This window comes from Falco biarmicus, chromosome 3, assembly GCF_023638135.1.
Source record: "Falco biarmicus isolate bFalBia1 chromosome 3, bFalBia1.pri, whole genome shotgun sequence".
NCBI classification, from domain to species: Eukaryota; Metazoa; Chordata; class Aves; order Falconiformes; family Falconidae; genus Falco; species Falco biarmicus.
This window is the reverse complement of record NC_079290.1, coordinates 105700161-105710889: the sequence shown is the minus strand read 5'-3', so window position 1 is coordinate 105710889 and position 10729 is coordinate 105700161. Positions and strand designations below refer to the sequence as shown.

The 10729-nt window shown below is 61.8% G+C and overlaps 2 protein-coding genes across 2 annotated transcripts; both read left to right on the top strand.

The window, feature by feature from the left end:
- The first annotated feature begins 8 nt into the window (after positions 1-8).
- TAS1R1 (taste 1 receptor member 1) lies at positions 9-4788 on the top strand. Its single transcript, XM_056330133.1, has 6 exons — positions 9-148; positions 224-530; positions 855-1631; positions 2025-2237; positions 2617-2737; positions 3776-4788. The coding sequence occupies exons 1-6, from the start codon at positions 9-11 to the stop codon at positions 4741-4743; spliced, it is 2526 nt and encodes an 841-aa protein (XP_056186108.1). The 3' UTR covers positions 4744-4788.
- A 13-nt stretch (positions 4789-4801) lies between these two features.
- ZBTB48 (zinc finger and BTB domain containing 48) lies at positions 4802-9941 on the top strand. Its single transcript, XM_056330136.1, has 10 exons — positions 4802-5308; positions 5420-5661; positions 6444-6555; positions 6937-7029; positions 7388-7474; positions 7877-8031; positions 8591-8727; positions 9126-9290; positions 9419-9507; positions 9590-9941. The coding sequence occupies exons 1-10, from the start codon at positions 4877-4879 to the stop codon at positions 9884-9886; spliced, it is 1809 nt and encodes a 602-aa protein (XP_056186111.1). The 5' UTR covers positions 4802-4876; the 3' UTR covers positions 9887-9941.
- The last annotated feature ends 788 nt before the right edge of the window (positions 9942-10729 follow it).

The following is a 10729-nucleotide window of genomic DNA, read 5'->3' as shown; positions in this document are numbered from 1 at the left end:
GCCGCGCCATGCTGCCGCTGCCCGCCCTGCTCTGCCTCTGCGCGGCCGCCGCCGCCGCCTCCTCCGCCAGGCGCGGCGACTACCGCCTGGCCGGCCTCTTCCCGGTGCCGCGGGCCGCCGCCCGGCCGCTGGTGCACGGCTGCGACGCGTGAGTGCCCCTCGCCCCGCCTGCCCCCCGACACCCGCCACTTTCCCCCCTGAAAACCGCTCTCCATCCGCACAGCGCCGCTGCCTTCAGGAGCCACGGCTCCTGCCTGGCCCTGGCCATGCGCTTTGCGGTGGAGGAGATAAACAACTCCAGCGCGCTGCTCCCCAACGTCACCTTGGGCTACGACATCCGCGCCACCTGCTCCGAGGCCGCCAACCTCCGCGCCGTGCTGCACGCCCTCGCCCGCAAGGGTGGGCAGGAGGTGGGGGCGCTCCCCCCCTTCCGCCGCTACGAGCCCGACGTGGTGGCCGTCATCGGGCCCGACAGCACCCGGCTGGCCCTCACCGCAGCGGCCGTCCTTGGCATCTTCCTCGTGCCAGAGGTGAGCGCGGCTCCCCCCGCACCTGTCCCGAGGGGCGATGGCCTGAGGGATGGGGGGCTTGGCGCCGAGGAGCCGAGCCGGGTGAGCTGGGAGCACAGCCCCTCCCCGCAGGCGCTGGCCCAGGTCTCTTCCCGGGCGCTGTCAGCTGGCGGGCAGGAATTGCAGCCGGCTCACCGTCCTTTGAAGGTTTCTCTCACAGCAGCACGTTTGGCTCCAGGTCCGCTGCTCGCCCAGCCCCCTGTGCCTTGCAGAGACGGGCTGCCTGTGCCATCAGCTCTTCAGGGAGCGCAACCCCCTTCCTTTTTCTCCTGGCTCCCTTTGCAGGTGAGCTACAAAGCTTCCTTGGAGACGCTAAGCCTGAAGCGGTTCTACCCCTCGTTCCTGCGCACCATTCCCAGCGACAGGCAGCAAGTGAAGGCCATCTTCCTGCTGCTGCAGCAGTTTGGGTGGACTTGGGTTGCGCTGCTGGGCAGCGACAATGCCTACGGCAGGGACGGCCTGGATGCCCTCTACAAGCTGCTGATCGCAAGCAATGTGTGCGTTGCCTACCGAGGCATTATCCCCACCAACAAGGACGCCAACAGCCCAGAGCTCCACAACCTGGTCAGAATCCTTAGGGACGTCAGGGTCAACGTCACCGTCGTCTTCTCCAACAGAAAAAGCGCCCACCCTTTCTTTGAGGTGGTGGTCCAGAGGAACATCACAGGCATGGTGTGGGTGGGTTCTGAAGACTGGTCGTTAGCCCGAACAATCTGGCAGGTGCCTGGCATCCAGAGTATCGGCTCAGTGATTGGGATGTTGGTTGAGAAGACAGATTCCACGATGCTGAAACGCTTTGAATCTTGGAAGGCGGCAGAGGAAAGTGCTGCAGCTGAATGTGCAGGCAGCACAGAGGCAGGTGAGGGAGTCGGAGGCAGCGCTCAGCTGGACTGCACCCAGAGCTGCACTGCGTGCCACTTGCTCACCGCTGTCCCCAACACATACGATGCTCAAGCCTCCTTCAGCGTGTACTCTGCTGTGTACGCCGTGGCCCACGGCCTCCATGACCTGCTGGGCTGTGCCTCGGGGACATGCAGCAAAGGCACAGTTTATCCCTGGCAGGTAAGAGTGACTTGAGAAAGGTTATTGCTTGTGGAAGAGGATCCATGAGAATCCTTCCTCATAGGGAAGGATTTCCCCCTTGTGCCTAGGCGTTTTCTGTCCCTCCAAAAAGCTGGTGTCCCAGCTGAAGAACCCTGTGGGCTTTAGCTGCCTGTCAGAAAGCAGCCTGGACCTAGACACAGCCCCCTGCGCTAGATCACTTCTGTTTCAGCCCCTCACAGAAACCTGAAGGGGACTTTCTGCAGCGGGGCATACACTAGCTGTTGGGAGACTGGAAAGAGGAGCCAGAGCAGAAAGGGGGCCTTCCAGCACATCTCCCTCCCAAGACAAGGCACTCCTCAGTGAGAATCTTGTCATTGGGAAGGGCTCTTCTTTTACTTTTCTGGTTTACAGCTCCTACAAAAAATCAAGCAAGTAAACTTCACCCTGTACAAGAGCCACATCTCTTTTGACGCCAATGGGGACATTCATAAAGGCTATGACATAGTCATGTGGAACTGGAGCGGCCCGAGCTGGGCTTTTGATGTGATAGGAACTTTCCATGTGAACCCCGACAGGCTGAGCATTGACCAGGGCAAAATCCTGTGGCACACAAAAGATGGCCAGGTACTGTTCTGCATCCAGATCTTACTTATTCCTTACTGCTGAGCCAGCTGCACCCCAGCACTGCCAGTTCTGGGGTATTTCCCCACAGCAGGACAAAAAAGGGGGGAGAGGCAGGCAGTATGGGAGGGCAGTCCACGTTCCAAGAATCAGTTTTCATCCTTCCAAAAAACAAACTGTGTGAGAACTGCAAAGGCTCCTACTTTTACCTTTAAACACTTGCTTTCCCACCACCTTTGTAACAACCACAGTGTGGCAAGCTCTCAGCTCCTGCCCAGGCTCTCTCCTGAAAGCTGGCAGCAAGCTGCCTGAATGCTGTCAAGCCTGGGCCTGGTGCTCAGCAAGGTTTCCTGCTGCCTGACCCTTGCTGTGCTCCTGGCAGGCTCCCGCCTCGGTGTGCTCCGAGGCCTGTCAGCCAGGGGAGAAGCGGCTACAGCAGACCCGCCACCGATGCTGCTTCAGCTGCGTGGCCTGTCCATCAGGAACCTTCCTGAACAGATCGGGTCAGTATGCCCCAGGGGGCTGCTACCTCCCTTTCCTTCCTGCTTGGCTCCCCTGCCCGCACCCTGCCTCCTCCTCCTCTCAGCTTCTCGTTTGCATCTTGCCATTCCCCCAGCTTCTTCCCTCCTGCTTCCTCTTCCTCCCTGTGGTCAGTAAAAACCTCTGAGCTGACCTGACCACGATCGGTCTGACTCCTATTTGCTTACCCCTGGGTATGCAAAGCCTGTGCCCTGCGCTTTCCGGGGAGTGCTGCCCACAGTGGGCCCACGCAGTCAAAGAGCCAGCAGAGCCCCTTCTCCCACGGCTGGTGGACAAGGGATGTCCGGCCTGACAGCTGTTTCTTCCACCACATCCTATGGGAGGGAAATTCAAATTCGAGTCGGCGGTTGCATTTGTGCCCCAGATGGCACTCGGGGCTTCTACACCACACGACTGCCAGCAGCTGGTATATGGAAAAGTCCCCTGCCCAGGTCAGGTGGCAACAATCTCCTGTCTTGGAGTCAGCAGCCGCAACAACAAAGCCCTGGCTGGCAGCCTTGGCTCACTCTTGGGCTGAGAAGGGTGGAAATGGCCAGCTCCAGGTAACAGCGGAGCGGGGAGCCCCCAGTCCCAGCCAGTCAGCATGACTGTTCCATACCTCTGCCTGCAGAAGGCTGCTGCAGACCCCTCCCTGCCTTTGCAGGTTAGGGCTGCATGCACAAGCCCCTTCCCGCCTGCAGCCCACAGGCCCCTGAGCCTCGGCTCACCCAGCTGAGCTCCTGCGGGCCTCGCGCTTCTCAGCCTAAGCAACAGACCTGTGGAAAGTCCACTGCAGGGGATTTGGGGGTGGGGTGTGTGTGTGTCTTTTGGGAAAAGAGCCCTCTCTGCACCTCAAGGCTTAGAAGCACCCAAGGGCAAGGAGCAGCACGTGGGGAGCAGGCAGCTCTTGCAGAGAGCCTGGGGGACTGCGAGGGCAGGGTGCGCCACCGTGGCGGATCTCTTACCGGGCTCCGTGGTGTGTGATGTGCCTCTGTCACTACCTGGGCTCGTATCCTCCGCAGATCTCTATGGCTGCCAGTCCTGTGGGGTAGATGAGTGGGCCCCAGCAAGGAGTGAAGCTTGCTTCAACCGCACCGTGGAGTTTCTGTCCTGGTCCGAGCCCCTCTCCTTGGCATTGCTGACCCCCACCGTCCTCCTCATGCTGCTCATGGCAGGGCTAGCCATCCTCTTTGCCCTGAACGCCTCCACGCCGGTAGTCAAGTCTGCGGGTGGGAAAATGTGCTTCCTCATGCTGGGCTCTTTGGCCAGCACCTGCAGCAGCATCTTCTGCTACTTCGGGGAGCCCACCAGGCACACGTGCCTGCTGCGCCTCCCCCTCTTTGCCATCAGCTTCACTGTCTTCCTCTCCTGCGTGGCGACACGCTCCTTCCAGATCATCTGCATCTTTAAGCTGAACACGCGCTGGCCGGCCCTCTACGAGGCCTGGCTGCGGCGCAGGGGGCCGGTGCTCTTCGTGGCCACCAGCACGGCGGCCCAGGCGGTGCTGTGCCTGGCCTCGGAGGCCGCCAGCCCCTCCGTGCCGTGGCGGGACTACGGCGTGTCGGCCGAGCGAGTGGTGCTGGAGTGCGGCCCGAGCGCCGCGCTGGGCGGGGCCGCCGCCATCGCCTACACCCTGCTGCTCAGCACCTGCTGCTTCGTCCTCAGCTACGCGGGCAAGGACCTGCCCGCCAGCTACAACGAGGCCAAGTGCCTGACCTGCAGCCTGCTGCTGCACCTCGCCTGCACCGCCGCCGTCCTCTGCACGCGGGACGCCTTCCGCGGCCGGGAGGAGGCGGTGGCGCGGGTGCTCGGCTCCCTCTGCACGCTCAGCGCCCTGCTAGGCGGCTACTTCCTCCCCAAGGCCTTCGTCATCCTCCTGCGGCCGCACCTCAACACGCCCGAGCACTTCCAGATGGCGATCCAGCGCTACACGCGGCGCCTGGCCGAGGCGGCGGAACGCGGCGCCACCGACCCGCCGCGGGGCCGCTGAGACGGCAGGCGCGCGCAGCCCCTTCCCTTCCGGCCACGCCCCCCGCGTCACATCCGGCGCGCCGCGCCCGGCCGTCACATCCGGCGTGCTGCCAAGATGGCGGCGGCGCGCTGGGCCCGGTAGCGGCGCGGCGATGGCGGCGGCGGCGGCACACAGCGTCCGCGTCCTGCGGGAGCTGAACCGGCAGCGCGCGGCGGGGCAGTTCTGTGACGCGACGCTGGGGGTGGGCGGTCGGGAGTTCCGCGCCCACTGGCCGGTGCTGGCCAGCTGCTCCCGCTTCTTCCGCGCCCGCGGCCCCGGCGGCCCGGTGGTGCTGCCCGAGGGCCTCGCCGACACCTTCCAGCTCCTCCTCGATTTCTTCTACACCGGCCGCCTGGCGCTCACCGCCCACAACCGTTCGCGCCTGCTGGCCGCCGCCGAGCAGCTCGGCGTGCCCGACGCCGTGGCGCTCTGCCGCGCCTTCCGCCCCACCGCCGCCCGCCAGCGGCCCCGCCGCGCCGCCCCGAGCCGCCCCGGGCAGGCGGACAGCGCGGCCTCGGCAGCCCCGCAGCCCGGCGGGCAGGCGGTGCGTGAGGGCGACGGGAGCGGGGGGGGGGGGGGGGGGGGGGCGCGGAGAGCGGGAGAGGGCAAGCGCCCGGCGGGGGAGGCGCGGTGACGGCCGCCTGTTCCCTCGCAGGCCACCCCCCCGGCCCCGGAGGAGGCGGCGGCGGGCGACGACGGGCGGGGGGACAGCGACGCCGAGTCCCTTCCCGAGAAAAAAGCCCTGCGGAGCAAAAAGACCCCCCTGCCAGGGAAGGTGCCTGGCAGCACGGGGGCGGCGGGGACGCTGGGGAGCAGAAAAGGTACAGCGGTGCCGGTTGAGTGCCCCACATGTCATAAAACCTTCCTCAGCAAATATTACCTTAAAGTGCACAACAGGTAAACGCTCCGAATTTTCCTTTCCCTCGTGTTCGCGCGTAGGGCCCCACCCCACGAGGCTCCGCCTCTTCCCACCACTTCTTCCACAGGGGGTGAGCGGTTGGCCTGGCTCGCTGGCCGGTCTTGAGGCCTTGGTGCCCCCTGGGATAGAAAACGAGGTCCCCTCTGTCCCCCAGGGTGGAAAAGGAGGTCCCCTCTGCTTGCCCCACCAGGGTGGGCTTGCTCTGAGCTGGGGCGGGGTTTACATGTCTCTGAAATGCTTCTGCGAGCTGTGCTGACTGCCCGGAGCTTCTGCTCTCGGGCAGTGGAGCAGCCTGACTCAAAGAGAAGGTGTTGAGCACATGCCGGCTGCAGGTGGATGATGGAAAATTCTCCTTCTGGGCTTTCAAAATCAGCAGGGGCTGGGGGGGAGTTTGCCTGGGTTGTGGGGAGCACCGGCCAGGTGCTGTGAGGAGCTTCGCAGTTGATAGCGGAGAGCAAAGCGGGTGCCTGCAGAGAGGGTGCTTCGCTCGTCTGTGAGGGGCAAACCTCAGCCCTACGAAATCGAGGTTTTGCAGAGCGCAGCAAGCACAAACAGCTCGACTGTGCTCTGATGGGATCAGCAAAGCTGACATAAAAGGCGGCTTCTGGGCACTGAATGTTGGTGTGGGGTGGACGGTGTGTGAAAGCTGTCTGGTCCTTCCTCCTCCCTTCCCAGTTCCTTCCCAGTGTCTTCGCTGGGCCCATTCGTGCATCTCTGCTGTTGGACCGGCAGTGACTGATGTTCTCTGTATTCCCCCTAGGAAACACACTGGAGAAAAGCCATTTGAATGTTCCAAATGCGGCAAATGTTATTTTAGAAAAGAGAATCTCCTGGAACACGAAGCCAGAAATTGCATGAACCGATCTGAGCAGGTACACCCGGGAAGCTGCCGCTGGCAGTCTGGAAAGTGGGTGCCGTTTGGCAGGAGCATAATTGGAACCGTTGTCCAGCCACAGTCCACATCACACTGCTGCCAAACAAAAAGCCCTCAGCACCGCTGCATGGCATGTGCGCTGCAGCCAGGACCTCCCCCCACGTCCACTGCCAAAGTGGATGGCGGCAGCTTTTGTCCAATTTACCAGACAACTCTCATTTTGCCTGTTTTCTCAAGCCTAGAAGGCTACTCTCTGTACTGTGAAAGATCCAGGTTGTTGTGGGCACAGGTTAAACATCATAACCAGTGGTTTGTGCTGGGGGCTTTGCGTCGGACTCTTGGTTCTGTGGAAGCTGATGCCTCCCCTGCCTTTTAACAGGTTTTCACATGCTCAGTCTGCCAGGAGGTGTTCAAGAGGCGAATGGAGCTGCGGCTGCACATGGTGTCGCACACGGGGGAGATGCCATACAAGGTCAGCAGTGCCAGCCTTCAGCATCCCTACAAATGGCTGCTGGACACTGGTGTGAAGGAAGAGGGGGCGAGCCTTGCTGTTTTGGGGCAGCCTGGCCCAGCCGATGGGGAACCGAGCGTACCCGCTCCCTTCCCCGGTCTGTGGCTGCCTGCTGAGGGTCGCTCCCCATCTCAGAGCAGAATGTGCTTCGGGGAGGCACCAAAGGCAGCCGCATTCTGTGGCCTTACCAGGGATTAGTGATCTCTGTCAGAATGGTACTCCCCTGCCCATTGCACCAGCGCGCTGCTGGACCTCTCCTCGCACCAAAATTGCTGTTTGGGGGGCAGCTGGGAGCTGACTCTCCCCTCTTGTCTTTCAGTGCTCCTCCTGTGTCCAGCAGTTCATGCAGAAGAAGGACCTACAGAGCCACATGATCAAGCTGCATGGCGCACCAAAGCCCCACGCAGTAAGGGGAGCAGGCGGGCAGCGGTGGGCTTTTGGGAGGGAATAGCCCCGTCCTTGGGCCTGGCCTAGAGAATGGCACCCACTGTCCTGCCGGCTCTGTTTGGCGAGGCAGGGAGTTCCAGAGCTGCTGGAAATTTTTTTGGGGATACAGGAGCAGCCCTCATCATTTTTTTGGCTGACAGACCCACACACTGGCCAGCATTTCACCTTTGTCAGGGTGTCTCATCTCATGAGGCATCTTGGAGCTGGGGGTGCTGCTGCAGGTGGCCGTGGGGAGGGCCCCAAAGCGGCAGTGACGGGTGGAGGGACAGGTCTTGGGCAGCGAGCGGCTCTGTTGTGAGTGTACGCTGCAAACCGCGCCCGGGCGAGCTGCCTAACCCTGCGCTCTCCTGTGGCCTTGCAGTGCTCGACCTGCTCCAAGTGCTTTCTGTCTCGGACAGAGCTGCGCCTGCACGAGGCCTTCAAGCACCGGGGAGAGAAGCTGTTTGTCTGCGAGGAGTGTGGGCACAGGGCCTCGAGTCGCAACGGCCTGCAGATGCACATCAAGGCCAAACACAGGTACGACGTGACCGTGTCCTCACCTGCTTCACCCTGGCTCTCCTGGTTGTGCTTCCTCCCCTGAGGGCCCGGCGGGGTGGTGCTGGGGGGAGGAGCTGGCTGGAGGGCAGAAAGCAGCCCCTTCCCAGAGGTGCAGGCCTGAAACTTCTGCCAGAAACCTGGCGAGGGGCCGGGCGGCATTCTGCTTTTCTCCCTTCCAGATGAAGAGCAGACTGTTGGCGCTTCCTCTGGGGGTGCGACTGTAGTAACCCAGGCGATGTCTGGAGCTCATCAGCTCAGCTAATTCAAGTTACCAAAGCAGCCAGCGCACACCAGCAGCTGCTCTCCATGCTCATCCTTAGCATGCCCATTTCCTGGGCTGGTTATGACAAGGGGCGGGAGGCTTCTGCTCGGGAGCCCGTGGCTGCAGAGTAGCGTTTGTGGGCCTCCAAAATGCTGTAGGACGAGATGGGTTGAAGCGGGATTTAGTGACAAGAACTTCGGGCAAGGAGCAGCAGCTGACCCGAGGGGCTGCAGCGGGCAAAGGCAGAGCTGATGGCAGCGTTTCCCCTGCTCGCAGGAACGAGCGGCCCTATGTTTGTGAGTTCTGCCACCACGCCTTCACCCAGAAAGCCAACCTCAACATGCACCTGCGCACGCACACCGGCGAGAAGCCCTTCCAGTGCCACCTCTGCGGCAAGACCTTCAGGACGCAAGGTACACCCCAGGCGCGCGGCTGGGGCATCGGGGATGTCCAGAAAACAGCCCTGCTGCAAAACCCACCTTCTCCTCCTGCCTGCTTCCCCCAGGGAGCAAAGCCACGCTCTTCTGAGTGTGTGCTACCGCTGAGGAAGGCACATTCCCATTACCTCCTTCGCCCCCACGGCACAAAAGAGGAAGAAATTAAAGAATTTCCCCCAGTAACCCTTAGCCTGAAGCAGCAGGCTGCTGCCTGTGCTGCTTCTAAGCCTTCCTAACCCGCCTGGCACAGACCGACTGCGCTGGGCACTTGCGGTCGTTGCCGTGGTGCGGCTCGTACCTGAGCCGTGGGCCAGGGGGCACGCGCCACGCCGCTGACCCGCAGCTCTGCCCCTCTCTCTCCCTGCGAATGGCAGCGAGCCTGGACAAGCACAACCGGACCCACACCGGGGAGCGCCCCTTCCGCTGCGAGTTCTGCGATCAGCGCTTCACGGAGAAGGGGCCGCTGCTGAGGCACATCGCCAGCCGGCACCAGGAGGGGAGGCCCCACTTCTGCCAGATCTGCGGGAAAACGTTCAAAGGTAACGGGCCAGGCGTGGAGTTTGCGCGTGGCTCTGGCGAAGCTGCCCGTCTTTCCACGGCGTGGGTTGGTGGCGCTGCGAGCCAGTACGTGGTGCTGCTGCCAACGGGCTCTGGGTTCCCTTCTCAGCTGTCGAACAGCTGCGCGTCCACGTCCGCCGGCACAAGGGCGTGAGGAAGTTCGAGTGCACCGAGTGTGGCTACAAGTTCACCCGGCAGGTGAGGCCGTCCCCGGCTCTGGGGACCCCCACGGAGTGCTGCGCCCGGGAGCCAGCCCTCACTGTGCCTTTCACTTTTGCAGGCTCACTTGAGGCGCCACATGGAGATTCACGACCGGGTGGAGAACTACAACCCCCGGCAGCGCAAGCTGCGGAACCTGATCATCGAGGACGAGAAGGCTGTGGTGGTGGCACTGCAGCCGCCCCCAGAGCTGGAGGTGGGCTCAGCCGAGGTGATAGTGGAGTCCCTGGCCCGTGGCTCCCTGCCCGAGGAGATCCCCATGCAGAGACTCTGCTCAAACGAGAACTTCTCTACGGCAGATGTGATTGAGCAGTCGCTAATTATAACAACAACAATTCCCGAAGACTGTGAAACATAGCGCGACCGCCTGCGCGCGTCCTTCCTCCCAAAACACAATAAAGCGTTAGGCCGGAGCCGCTCTGCCACGCTTGTTCTTTTCATGTTGTGCATCCACTCCTCCCCCTCCTTCCCTGCCAGCTCCTGCCCCAGATGGCAGGGAAATGAAGTTACAACGAAGTTGTAATCGGTTCCCAAGTGAAGCAACAACCACAAAGCTACTGAAATAAACGTACGTGTGCTGTGTGAGGCAGGAGGGGACCGGTGCCTCTCTGTGTAACACTGAATTGCTTTCTAACGAGCTCAAGCTCTCGTTTGCGGCTGGCAGGATGGCTGGCGCATGCCTCCCCTTTCCTCTGGTGCTCCCGCCTCGCCTCTGAGCCGGGAGGCTGGCATTAAAGCTTACCTGGCCCCGAAGAGCATGGCTCTGCCCCTTTCCTTCAACACCTGCCCAAAGGATTGTTCCCTGCGTTAAATTTGTGCCTTAGTTCTGCTCTGTTTTGTCAAACTGCTGCCAACTGCTGTTCCTGGAGCCCATGAAAGGCAGGGCCGGACCTTCACCTTCTCACCATCCAGGTAATTCAGCTGCTGCTTAGCTTGAAACACATTATCTCAAGGAGCCCAACAATGCTCAGCTCTGGTTTTTAGGTGTGAAGATTTCTATTTCTCTGAAGCAGCAGGATCCAGGGTTGCTGTAACACTTGAGAACTGTTCTGTGTATTCCCAGAGGGGGGAAGAGCACCGCCTGCAGCCAACTGCCCCAAAATCACAGCCACACTCTCTCCCCTTTCCCTCTGTTACTCGCCGAGATAGCTGAAAGGCTCCACTTCAAATGCACCTCAGGCCTAGAAAGAGAAATGTCACA